This window comes from Fistularia commersonii, chromosome 21, assembly GCF_037954325.1.
Source record: "Fistularia commersonii isolate RoL2024-O1a breed Wild chromosome 21, RoL_Fcom_v1.0, whole genome shotgun sequence".
NCBI classification, from domain to species: Eukaryota; Metazoa; Chordata; class Actinopteri; order Syngnathiformes; family Fistulariidae; genus Fistularia; species Fistularia commersonii.
In genome coordinates, this window is record NC_141304.1 from 7698618 (window position 1) to 7712369 (window position 13752).

At 41.9% G+C, this 13752-nt stretch overlaps 1 protein-coding gene across 3 annotated transcripts; it reads left to right on the plus strand.

The window, feature by feature from the left end:
* Positions 1–2: 2 nt before the first annotated feature.
* LOC147222196 (solute carrier family 41 member 1-like) lies at positions 3–13505 on the plus strand. Of its 3 annotated transcripts, none has more exons than XM_086167969.1 (10): positions 3–161; positions 5147–5254; positions 5464–5535; positions 7382–7526; positions 7619–7765; positions 8636–8780; positions 8902–8981; positions 11330–11464; positions 11760–11908; positions 12916–13505. In XM_086167969.1, exons 1-10 carry the CDS (start codon positions 6–8, stop codon positions 13066–13068), a joined length of 1290 nt encoding a protein of 429 aa, XP_086024095.1. In that variant the 5' UTR covers positions 3–5; the 3' UTR covers positions 13069–13505. The 3 variants fall into 3 exon arrangements, with proteins under 3 accessions (XP_086024095.1, XP_086024094.1, XP_086024096.1); XM_086167968.1 differs by lacking the exon at positions 3–161 and adding an exon at positions 3102–4175; XM_086167970.1 differs by lacking the exon at positions 3–161 and adding an exon at positions 4231–4602.
* The last annotated feature ends 247 nt before the right edge of the window (positions 13506–13752 follow it).

The following is a 13752-nucleotide window of genomic DNA, read 5'->3' on the forward strand; positions in this document are numbered from 1 at the left end:
CTGATATGGACATGAGGCCCAGTGTCCTGACAGAATGGAAGAGGAGACAATCCACAATTTCTGCAGAGTCGTCTTGGGTGGTTTTTCTCCAGGTGCTGCCCTCCTTCCAGCTGGCTGGGCTGGGCATGGTGACTGCTGGCATGCTGCTGGACCAGGTGCAGGTCAGTGAATCCAGCAGATTATGCAATAGGATAACTGCAATACTTTAAGAGCTCCCCTTCTTGAGCATGAATCTAAAAGCACCTTCTTAAATTCAATTGTAATGAAATAATAGGGGAAAACTTACCAGTTCATTCCTCTTTTAGATGTTAAACGACTTGGCATGTTGGCAATAAATAAATAAATGTGTCAAGTGTTCCTCAAGAACTTGAAAAGACGAGAAGATAAGGCAAAACTATTATTTGCTTGTGCTAGAAAAGTAGTGTCAGATATATAAATCCACAATTCGTGAAGGTTTCCTTGACAGTATTTCCTTACATTATACCACATGCATCAAAATAAAGGCCGGCAGGCCAAATGAGAGCTACCACAACATTTTACGGGGTGGAGCTGTCAACTGATCACCACCTGGCGGTGAGCTGGCTCCGTTTGTGGGAGAGGACGCCTGTCTGACCTGGCAGACCCAAACGTAACGTGAGGGTCTGTTTGGAACGTCCAGCAGAGTCCTCTGTCAGACGGAGCTTCAACTCCCACCTCCGGCAGAACTACAACCACATCCCAGGGGAGGCAGGGACATTGAGTCCGAATGGGCCATGTTCCGTGCTTCAATTGTCGAGGCGGTAGACTGGAGCGGCGCCTGTCGGGGTGGCAACCCCCGAACCCGCTGGTGAGGCTGGTGAGGGATGCCTTCAGACTGAAGAAGGAGTCCTATCGGGCCTTTCTGGGTTGTTGGGCTCTGGAGGCAGCTGAAAGTTATCGACAGCCGCATGTGGCTTTGGTGATTGCGGAGGCAAAAACTCTGGTGGGGGAGGAGTTCGGGGAGGCCATGAAGATGACTTCCAATGGGCGTCAAGGAGATTCTGGTCCACCATCCGGTGGCTCAGGAGGGGGAAGCAGTGCTCCATCAACACTGTACAATGGGAGCAAGGCGCTGCTGACCCCAACTTGAGACATTGTAGATCGGTGGCAGGAATACTTTCGAGACATTCTCAACCCATTTGAAACGTCTTTCAATGAAGAAGCAGAGGTGGGGACTCTGGAGCGGACACACCTATTTCCGGGGCTGAAGTTGCTGAAGCAGTCAAAGAGCTCTTCAGTAGTGGGGCCCCGGGGGTGGATGAGGTCCGCCCTGTGTTCCTCAAGGCTCTGGATGCTGTAGGGATGTCCTGGCTGACATGCATCTGTCGCATTGCTGGACGTCTGGGACAGTGCCGCTGGACTAGCAGACCAGAGTGGTGATCCCCCTTTTTAAAAAGGGGGGATCGGAGGGTGTACTCCAACTACAGGGGAATAGAGCAGTGTGGTTTTCTTCCTGGACGGGGAGCAGTGGACCAGCTCTATACCCTCGGCAGGGTATCGGGGGAGCATGGGAGTTTGCCCAACCAGTCTACATGTGTTTTGTGGATCTGGAGAAGGCATTCGACCGTGTCACACAGGCTGTGTGGTGTTTTCCGAGTGTTGGATTGAGAATTTAATAGGAAATCATTGTCTTGTTGTGTTGAAATGTGCATTTCCCCCCAAATGATTTTTGTGGTCCATAAGTCTGACTGTACTTCAATACTGTTTTGTTTTTTTTTGTAAAATGTCATTGTGTTAAATGAACACCAGTGCTATTTTGTAATTTACTTGTTGAGCAATTGTATTAGGGCTAGGGTCCATCAGAAACAAATCACATTGGAAGATACAAAAACAAGTGACGCAATTTTTTGCATTTTAGAGGCAGCTTATCCACATCTGCCTGGCATAGGTAAGTAAAATGAGGTGTAAAGTGAGAGGAGAGACTAGTGAGTGATCTGTGGTGGTTTGCAGGTCATGATGACCTAGCTAGTCTCTGAGGTGACCTCACCCTTTCACAGCAAACAGGTCCAGTAGAACAAAACACAGTTAAACATTAATTTATCAGCAATTATCTTTGATTATCTATACAACAGAATCACTTTGATTCAGGAAGGGAATTATAAAAAATGTAGTGAAACGAAGGCCACTGTCCTCTGCGATTATCAATTCTATTCTTTACTGATGATTTTTCTCCTGGAGTTGATTAAAAAAAAATAGAGGTGCACTGGAGGGGATCGTGATTATTCTGTGTCAAAGTTTGTATCTAAGGTTCACAGTTGGCTGCAGTGCTTATATTCATGAAATCCTTATAGAAAGGCAGGTTTTACAACATCATTTGCCATTTGCAGCTCCTGAATTAAACAAAAAAATGCAAAGGCTTGGACATTGTAAACAGCTTTTGTGATTCCTGTTTTCTGTGTCCAAACTTTGCCTTGTCATAAGGATTTTTTGCTCTGAAATAATTATGAATCTAAAATACAAAAAAAGGGGGCGCTTTGACATCAAGAAAATGGCTCTGTCACATTGCGTTACACAGGCTTACAGTGGCATCATCTAAAATGAATCCAGAAGTCGGAAGGGGGAGCTGCAGATACCATAATGCCATTTAGATCACCTCCCAAGGGCACTTTGCAGCTGAGTCACTGTCCTTGTGAGCGAAGGACATGGGATTCTGTGCCCCTCATTCACAAATTATGGTGTGATGAAATGAGCAATGAGAGACTCACAAAAAAGCTCCTTTTATTTTTCAAGGTGAATATAGAGGCTATGATTTGGATCAATGGCACAACAAGCCAAATAAATAGGGGAGACTGAAAGAGACGACATGACGGAGCACATGAGGAGCTGGGAAAGTATAGGAGAAAACACTCATTGCTTGTGTGTCTTTGGTTGAATTGAGGGTTTGATGATCCCGCAGCAGCACCATGTGTCTGTGACAGGTACAGCACCTGCTGCTGCTCCAACTGCGTCACTGGCTCGCACAGAGGACAACCAAGTGCAGTGAGAGGAGGAGCCATCAAAGAAGGGGGTGGGTGTTGGGATGGGGCTGGGGGTGGGGGAACTGCAGCATCCTCTAACCACATTTACAAAGAAATCAGGAGCCAGAGGGAAACACGCACTCTCCTTCCATCTCGTCCGGAGTCAGAGGGAAGCCCCAACTGTTGCTGGAGCGATTTCACTGGAACATTCAATTTCACACCTCCCTGAGGTATCCCTTCACACGTACTCGCAACCAAAACGGACACTTTGCCTTCGCTCTGGGCAAAATGAGGAAAGGTCTGCAAAACAGTGAAGCCCTGGGGCATCAGGAGGGAGACGGGAAGTTTTGGAGGGAGGAGGAGGAAAAGGAGCAGCTGCAGCAGCGGCACAGGAGGGCTGAGAAGAAACTGCTGGCCTTCTGGATGTCCTTGTCCCACAGGACTTGGACCTTCTTCAGGCCCAGAGAGAGACCAGGCTTCCAGCGCTCTGCCTCTGCTGCCTGGCTTCTTAAGAGCGAGGCATAAGAGTGTGTAATTTGTGTGTCTGGGTGTGTGTCTGTGAGTGAGTGAAGGTCTGTTAGCGGCAGGGTGTCTGAAGAGGCCTAACAAAACTGCTGTCAAGTGTCAAGTACCTTTTGTGTGTGTGTGTGTGTGTGTGTGTGTGTGTGTGTGTGTGTGTGTGTGTGTATGTGTCATGTGCGTGTGTGTGTGTGTCATGTGAGTCCTCCATTCAAGTGGATGACAGCAGCTGGTTTCATTCCTCTGCCTGATCCAGAAGTGCTTAATGTTTCCCCCTTGCAAACAAACGCTGGAGTCACAAGTAGAGGGCAAAAGCAAGCTTCTTCCTTCTGCTAAAACCACATTGCAAAAAAGTATCAAATGTGGAGATGGATCATTGTTATGGCTGATCAAACATCTGTCAGCTAATTTTCCCACTTAGAAGAGCTGAACCATCGTTTCACGCCAGAAGTTTTTCAAGGGGAATGGGGTAACGGGGGACCAGTCATGGTGGTGACCCATCTGGTGCTGGAGCTGCACTTCCAAGGGAAAAAACTGCGGGGCTTCACATGTAAACTGACCCGCTCGGCTCAGGGATTCCTGCAAGAGAGCTTTTGGACCATCGCAGCCCAGGTGCTGCCACCGTACCTGGTGTCTGGCCTGGGCATGGTTGCTGCCGGTATTGTCATGGATGTGGTGCAAGTACGGAAAATCCAATTTATCTATGCGTGTGAGAGAAAAATGATTCTACTGATGGTTGCCTACACTTCCTTGCCTGTAGCCTAGATACATCAAAATGCTCAATTCAGGTCTGAGAATAAGCAGGGAAATATGTCAGTGTTGAATATCATATTTAATTGCTTTTTTGTAAAAAATTATGAAAGAAGTTACGGAACTGAGGAGCTCCTGACTATGCTTGAGTGTGACACAGTATCAGAGCAGGTCAAATGTTTTCTCTGTCGTTTAACCTTGTGCAAATATCACTGCAGCAGACTGACATGAGTCACGGAGTAATGATGCGGCAAGCTGGCCAGGTTAAAAAAATTAGGATGATCCGGCTTCACGTGCGCTGCACAAATATAATATATTTTTCTCAAACCATTCAGCACGGCGAAAATTGTTCATTGAGGTGAGGAGAGGTGGCATTTATTCTTGACAACAGGTTGCCTCTGAGCAAGAAACTTTATTGCATTAACAACAGCATAACACAAATGAAGCTTTTCTTAGCTGTAACCCATGAGATGTTGGAATGTGTTACCCTCTCAGAATATTAGCTTACTTGGGTGTTTACTGAGGTTATTAAGTGCTTTCCAATTTGACCCTGATTATTTCCAAGGAAACATAATCTTGAGAACGAGGCACAGTGTATGTACAAATTATTTATATCTTCTAGACTGCAGATGCCGGGTGTGCGTTACGACAATTACTATTACTCCCAGGCTGTTAACAAATCTACATGTAGCAAATCCTTTGTGGGGTGTTGTTTATATTGTAATTCACAACTGCAAAAACCTTCACGAGGCCAAATTTAGCTCTCGCTTCTATTTTTAGAACTGAAAACAAGGAGTATTGATTTGAGCTGCCTTGTATTGTTGCTTTGAAGGAAAGTACACTATCATCAGACATGTAGAAAAATATTTCTCTCAGTGAGGTCCAACAGTGGTATTTTTCAGCACTGGCAGGTTTTCAAGGAGATCTCTGATGTGTTTATCTTGGTACCGGCTCTGGTGGGACTGAAGGGGAATCTGGAGATGACGTTGGCATCCAGACTGTCGACGGCAGTGAGTCGAAATTTATGCGCTTACTAGAGATGCTCTCACGGGAAGAGATTATGTCTACGATTTTCAAATATATCACTATCAGGAAAAAGCCTTAGTACTGCACCTTTGAGCAACTATACCCCCTAAACAACAATGATCTGCTTGACAATAGCATGCATTATTTTATTCTTGAATGTATATATGTATGTATGGCCTTTTGGCATTCCCAGGCCAATACAGGGCAGTTGGAGGAGCCTCAGCAACAGTGGAGGATGGTTTGCTGTAATCTGGCTCTCATTCAGGTGACACACACACACACACACATACACACACACACACACACACACACACACAAACACAAATTCCTTTCTTGAATTTATACTCTATTATTTGTGATTGGGCAGTGTGTGATTGTTACGGAATCCGTATTATGGTTCATGGCTGGCGAGGCACTGACGTCATCACAGTCAGATTTACAAAGATGTGAACCCTACGGAGTAGCTTATTCACCATTTTATTGGCAGTAGTTGACGTGTTTTGTTTAAAATATCATATCGGCATTCTTTACATATACAAATTGTAGCATGGAAAAAAAACACATGTAAAAAAAAAAACGTTATTATCTCTTACCTTTACTTATAAATGAAGTCCATGCGCCGCTCTTTCTGAAGCATCGATAACTTGCTTGTAGAAGTCTTCCGTTTCTTTCTTCAGTTTTAAAAGTCTCTCTGTTTCAATGGAAATCGCTGCCAGTGAAGACAGTCGTCCTTAATGTCCTATTCCAACTGTATGTTTTGAGTCTTTTCCGAGAATGAGCGCTCCGCCGACGCTGTCGTAGCCGGAACGGTGACCGCCGGCCGGTGCAACTTTGTCGCCTCAGGAACATTTTGAATGAAATCCATCTGGGACAAAAAGTTTAGAAGCTGCCCAGGAGATTTACATTCATCCCTCACCGTTTGTGAGCTATACAGCCCAATGAAATCGGCAAAAAATAGCTGGATGGCTGAACTTGACTTGCTAGCTGTTTACTTTAGCCTGCTATTGCTAATTCTACTATTCTGTAGCCGAGTACTAAGAAAGATCCCTGGGATCAGCGGTGCCCCCCACCATGAGGCATCGTCACTGCGTGCCTCACTTAGTGTCTCTTTGCTGTCGTTTTATGATTACCAGAAACACGAAAAATCCGTTACAGTTGTTGACGAAAAATATTAGACAAATCAGCTAAACTATGGAAATTTAGTTCATATATTAAAAGTGTTTCTTTTAATAGTGACATTAACAGAGACATCACTATGGTCTCAGTGCATAGCATGGCAGCACAGTAAGCAAAATCACTGCGCAATCCATAGTGGGCTCAGCCGCTTGCTGTGTCATCGCAAGTCTCAGTATTTGAACAGTAAATGTGTTTTTTTTAGCGGAAAAAAAAAACTAAAAATGGTGAAGCGACCTGGAAAATAACTTCATAGTACAAATCACTGAATAAATATGACCATTTCATTTTTTTTTTTTTTCATTTTGGATTTTTTTCTTTCCATGATGTCAGGTGAGGCCTGGCCTCCCCTGCCTCTACTGACTGCACGCCACTGTTATGGATGGCTATCAATTCCCACAAATGGCGTCACATAGAAAAAGTATCAATTAACATGGGGCAAATACTTTACCAGATTAGTCTCACAGATGTACTTAATGTATGTTCTAGCCAATCATAGTTGAGTGTAAACAATGATTTTGATAAAATGCAATATCCAGTAATTCAGTAATTCAATAATAATATTCATCCAAAAACATAGTCACATTGATACTTTGATATTTGTCATACATTATGCTGCTGGGGCACATCTAAATAATTCATATATTTCTGGTCAAAGATGAACAGCAGAAGTAACTAATTGTTTCCTTCTCAAGCATAGAAATATATATATGATATTGTCTAAAAGCTATATCAGTGATGATGTGACACATTTCTGGTGTTTGTAATTCAACAAGTGAAAAAGAGCTCATACAAGTAGATACTTGTAAATTGGCACCTGATGTGATTTTCAATTCTTATGAATAACTGTGGAGAAAAGGTTTTATGAATATTTCTAATTTTATTTTATTTTTTTACTATATTTGACTGACATTTCTGACCTTTTCCTTAATCTTCAGGTCCAGGCCACAGTTGTGGGCTTCCTTGCAGCACTTGCAGCGGTGGGTCTCGGGTGTGTGACCAAAGGGAGGGTGGATGTAACCCAGGCGGCCATCCTGTGTGCCAGCAGTGTGACCACTGCCTTCATTGCTGCTCTCTTTCTAAGTTAAAACAATTACTGCCACAGAAGAAAGGACAGGACTCTATAAAACACAAAGTAAAGTACAGTGCATTAAATGACTGTTTGTCTTCATCAGGCCTGGTGATGGTGGCAGTCATTATTGGCTCCAGGAAAGTGGGCATCAACCCAGATAACATAGCCACCCCTATCGCCGCCAGCCTCGGAGACCTCATCACCTTGTCTCTCCTCGCTGGGCTCAGCAGCCTCTTCTTCTCTTACAAAGGTCAGTGCGTTCACTGGTCCAAATCAAAACTGAACATTACTGTACATCTGAACTAGCATAGACAATGCTCTGCATTTATAATTGAACAAATATTCTATTTTGCACTAAATAGATACCTTGAGTGAGTCATCGGAGTAAAGTCAATGTCTAAAAATACTAATTTACAATGACCATAGGTATATTGTGGTGTGTAATATAGATCACAGTGCATGATATTATTAATTCATTCTTTACCTGTGCATGAACTGCTGCACATGTAAGAGCCATCAGCCAAACACAGCTGTCACTGGGTTAGAGTCAGGCTACACACACTTTGCCACTCAATCACAAGGCCGCATAAAGAGACAAGTTTTCACTTGATTTTTCACACCACTCGGGGGTTAAGTATACAACAAATCTTCAATTTGTTGCATACTTAATAAAGCGCCTCTCTCATTAAAAGTATAATAAAAATTTCAGGAATGATTAACATATAATAATGATGATAGTGCATTATTTTACTCTAATTATTCAACTGAAAACACCAGAACATAATGTGCAATGCATTTCAAATACTTCCAATACAAAACTGGCTGAAAATATCCACTTGGGTAAATGTATTTAGCTGCTCTTGATCTCTGGATTCTACTGTGTTTTTCAATTACTTTTCAATTAGACACAGTGCCGGCGTGTAGCATTCTACCCTGAAGGGGGTAGCAAAGACTGTCTTTTAGTCCTGCATCAGCGATGAGGCGTCTCACAAGAACTCCTGTTCACTCCTGCAGATTTTTTTTTTTCACATTGAGTGGAATGAAAGTTAATTTCTGTTCAAACTACAGTTACATAACCAGCTCATTTGACAGATGTGTTCTGTGCTCTGTTGCTCCTCAGACATTTGGTACCTGCCCCCTGTCATATGCTGTATATTCCTGCTTCTCGCCCCAGTGTGGGTCCTTATTGCTTGCCAGTCTGAAGCAATCAGGGAGATCCTCAGATCAGGCTGGCAGCCGGTTATTCTGGCCATGTCCATCAGCAGGTGAACTTCCGTCTGGAAGCCTTGAATGATTTCAAGTCATAAAACACGTCTGTTTCATCACACCACGAACTCAGTCAGGGATCCGAGTCATATTCCAGTGCTGTCATTATTTTGTTCCCAGTATCGGTGGATTGATTCTGGATAGAGCTGTGAGCAATCCAAATTTTGAAGGCATGGCAGTGTTCACTCCAGTTATCAATGGTGAGTGAAATATGACAGACTGGTAAAAAGTAATGCAGGGTTACACACAAAGGTCCTTATTTACTAACAACCTGTATGTCTGAGATAACTTGCAATCAAAATTGAAAGCTGATATAAGAACAGTCACAAGTAGGCAAATAACATTTCATTTCCATTGAGTATGTTTGCCTTATTGAATATGCAGTGAGGCACATTTTTACCACGGTGCCTAGGTTACTGTGTGTAGAAAATGGAAATAGGCTCACTCAGTACAAGGACTGGGGCGTATTGAGCCTGAAAGTTATTACAAGAGCAGTTTGTAAAACAATACATTCAATGTGAATGTGGTCATCGATTCCACATTATTGTGAAGAAGAGGAGAAATCAGTAAAGCAGCAAAAAATAATAGTGATAATAAAACATTTTTATTGACCTTACTTCTATTTTTAACCATCCTTTTTTGTATTTTGGCAGCTTTGTATTATTTCCTCAGGCATTTCTGTCGTAACTATTGAACCGGAAGAAAAAAAAATGGACTTTTTCGATTTTAGATGCATCTGCTCGCCCGAAAAGGAATGTACCAATCACAAACTTCAGTCCTCATATACAGGGGCTTTTTTTCTGATCCAAACCAATATCATTCCTTTTTTTTTGTGGAAGAGTGCAATTGTATATTTGTGAGGGGACCTCAGTCTTGACTTGCCATCCTTTAAAAATGATAAGTATGATCATTTAATTGTTAATGTTTAATTAGCGGAAATGAATCTTTTAGATGTCAGGCTGAGATGGTTCGTTCATGTACAGAGGAGAGATAGTGAATTTATTGGTAGACAGATGCTGGAATTGGCGCTGCCGGGCAGGAGGCCTCGAGGAAGACCAAAGAGAAGATTTATGGACGTAGAGAGAGAGGATATGAGGGTAGTTGGTGTGAGAGAGGAGCATACAGAGAATAGTGTTAGATGGAGGAGGTTGATTCGCTGTGGCGACCCCTGAAGGGAAAAGCTGAAAGAAGAAGAAGAAAAAGAAGAAGAAGAAGAAGAAGAAGAAGAAGAAGAAGAAGAAGAAGAAGAAGAAGAAGAAGAAGAAGAAGAAGAAGAAGAAGAAGAAGAAGAAGAAGAAGAAGAAGAAGCATCTCTTAAGCAATAGAAAATAAATACTAAATTGGTACAGTCCATAAACTAGCCGAGATTAACACGATTTCAATGTGTGCATGTGTGTGTGTGTGTGTGTGGGTAGAATGTGTGCAGTAACCCGAACTAAGATTCAAGGTCCTGCTGTTTCCATGGCACTAATCTTCATAATTACCTTTTGATATTCACAAAAAATAAATTCAATAGAAAAACAAACATTCACAAATGTAGATGCAACAGCAAAATATTATATACTTAAAACGTTTAATCTGATTATTTATAAATCTCGGTATCCTCACATTTCCTAAACAGAGGTTTGGGACAGCTAATGAATGAGTTTGGCTTTGAAAGTGGCCTAAAATTTCAGCGACTAATTATTCTCAAGGTGTCGGACTCCCCACCGCTTGGGAAAGCTCGAAAGCTCGGAGACAGAGGTCACTGCTGTACCTTCTGCTGGTTTCCCTTGAAGCGGGCACAACGAACATGAAGCCCAAGCCTGATCAGAATTCCAACTATGCATCGACGCATTCAGTGCTTCTGTGCCTCCAAAGACCTGCATGTGTTGCCATCCAAGTACAGGAAGTGCATTTGCATTCTCATTCAGCTCTGCTGACCAGAAACACCCTTCCCGTTTGTTAAGTGAGCCATGTGTTGCAAAGCTCTGTAGCCGAGAGGGGTTTGTTCTGCTTCAGATGATGCAAAGGGATGCAAGTTTTGCCATGAATCTGTAGCAACACTCAATCTCTTACAATGAAAAGAGATGGTGGAAAATCAGCTAATCCTTAAATTAACTTTTTGCTATGCCTGTTCGTATCTGACACAGGCAGAATGGATTTAGAAAAAAGCTTTTATAACTTTGCACATTTGTAGGGAAAAGCTAAAACTACTTTCGCTGTGTTACACATAAAACTGTTTATTTCTGCAGAGTATTTCCTTTACTAAATGACACATCAAATACCATTGGATTCTGCTAACCCTAACCCTAACCCTAACTAATACATTAGGTCATTATCTATTAATGTATTTTTTGGCAAACATTGAACCAATCAATCAGTCTTATCTGACAGAAAAATGAAAAGCAGAGAGGTTATATCATTAGTCTTGAAAAGTTTAGTATGATATGAGGTGAATTAAAACTGGCCTCAGCTGCATTTTTGTATAGTACAGGTACATTGTAAAATTAATGTGGCAGAATCCGTGGCACATTGTTAATTTGAATCCTTTTGCTGATCCCTACAGGTGTGGGTGGAAACCTTGTGGCCATCCAGGCCAGCAGGATGTCAACTTACCTCCACTATTGGAGCATTCCTGGAGCTCTGCCATCTAAAATGAGAATAAACTTTGAAGGACCCTGCTCTACCTTCTGCTCTTCAGGTTAGATATAAAAACCAAGATGACATTACAAATAATGCTTCATAGATTCAATTTAGCTTTTTAGTTAGTTTACTGTAGTGGCATGTGATACATTTTTTTTTTCAAAGAAGCTCCTCTTCAGTATAGATGGAGAGCAAATCTCTTGCTTATACAGATGATAGAAGCTATGTATTAATAAAAGTAAAATGAAAAAAATGCCTCATAATGAAATTGCTACATATAGGCATCTTAATTCTTACCTAAAATATCCCACAGAACTTTCCCAGTTGCTTCTGTTTCTGCTGTATTTATTCAGATGTAAACTCCAAATCAGCCAGAGTTCTAGCCAGCCTTGTAGTTCCAGGTCACCTCCTCTTTCTCTACACTATCCATCTTCTGCAAGCGGGCCACACAGCTATGACAGCCACCTTCATCATCTGCTACCTATCTGCAGCTCTGCTTCAGGTCTGTTCTGAGAATAATATAATAGTGTATTGTTTTTTGTTGTTGTTTATTTATCTACTTCACTCTCATACGGCAGGAAAGACAGACAGGAAACAACAACAAATACATTACATGATTTAACAAAAACTGTTAAAATTTAGCATATTTTCGAGAATATTGTACATCAGGCAAAATGTTTAAATCAAGGCTGCCTTGAAATGTGACTGCATGTTACCAGGACTCCTGAATTGTAATTTGGGATCCAATTCTAAACCTTTAAGATGTAATGAATTTAAAATTTGAGAAAAAATTGTAATTCATTCTTGTTGTATTGTTGTATTATTCAAAAATACTGAACATCAGGCAAAATGTTTAAAGCAGGGGTTGGCAAACTTTTTGGCTCAGAGGCCGCATTGACTTTTAAAATTTGACAGACGGGCCGGGTCAGCAAAAGATATGATACATATTAAAAAAAACTCATTTGTTAACAGTACATGTCAGACTCGTCTGAACTCGTCTGCTTGGAAAATAAAACCAGCTTGGTTTTGAAGGCTCTGACATTTGCTTGTATATCATACACAAGTCAGTTTTTCCCTTGTAGCTTCACATCCAGCTCATTTATGTGTGTCAGTATGTCCACAGCAGAGGCTAAATCACCAAGCCAATCTGTGTCATTCAGCTCAGGAAAATTCTCAAGTAGCTCCAAAAATGAAATAATCTCCTGTTTGAGCTCCCACATTCATTGATCCAATCATTCAATCATTCACATCAAGTATGAATCCTGTACCAATCTTCGGCGGGCCGGATTAAAAAGACCAACGGGCCGGATGTGGCCCGCGGGCCGTAGTTTCCCCACCCCTGGTTTAAAGCTTTCCTGTCAGATATAGGAGTTTTCATCTCCCCATGGCCCTCACGCCTCAGTCAACCCTTCAAAACCTAAACATCAGATTCTATTGTCTGAGGTCCCCCAATACAGAATTATTTTGAATTTCAACACTCTTTCTTATCTGGGTATGGTTGTTGAGCAGGTGGTGATTCTGCTCCACGTGGCCAGCCTGATGGTGAGGTGGCTGTGGCAAAGGGGCCTGGACCCAGACAACTTCTCCATCCCATACCTAACGGCTCTGGGCGACCTGCTGGGGACGGGCTTCCTTGCTCTGAGCTTCAAACTCATAACATGAAGTGGAGTTTGATACACTCCCTGTGAACTTTCTGTTTGTTTTTTATCCAAATAAATGAAACACACAGTAAAGCTTGATAAATTGAAGCGTGAAGTTGAGGATAAAACAAGAGATTAAAGAAAGAAAGTTTGAATTACACATTGATCTCTAGATTTGTCAACTCACTATGGATTATACTTGTACAATGTTGTGTGAAGTTTCACTTGTCTCAGTAAAAACGCCAACCAGCTTGTTTCCATAGATTCCAGCATGAATACTGGTATGTAATGTTTAGGCATCTGTACACCTGTTGTCAGCTATTGAATGTTAAATGGGAAATGTATTAAGGCAATAATAATATAGTGTACTAGACAGAGTAAATGTATATTTATATGTATATCAGATGCTGCAGTGTCTGGTTGATGATTTGTCTTGTATGAAGTTTTATCTTGAACCCATGAGATGCCTTGTGTTCTCTATTTTCCAGTGAGGTCAGAAATCTGGACATCAGTGTTGCCCAATTCTGACTTGACAGTGACAATCAGTCTAGTCGGCTTTACACAACTGTCTCATTCATTGCTGAGGATATAAACAGATGTGTGTTTTTGCATAGAAATGATTTAGTAGGCCTCTATCCTTACAGTGCCTTTTCAGGCATATCATGCGCAGTTTTATAGACCTTTCTATCTTCACCAATAAGGTTCT

Coding starts and splice junctions, on each gene's coding strand:
- LOC147222196 (XM_086167968.1), top strand. CDS start 3,981: ATGGTGGTGACCCATCTGGTGCTGGAGCTGCACTTCCAAGGGAAAAAA. Junction 7,766..8,635: donor CCTCTTCTTCTCTTACAAAG/GTCAGTGCGTTC, acceptor GTTGCTCCTCAG/ACATTTGGTACCTGCCCCCT. Junction 8,781..8,901: donor CTGGCCATGTCCATCAGCAG/GTGAACTTCCGT, acceptor TTTTGTTCCCAG/TATCGGTGGATTGATTCTGG.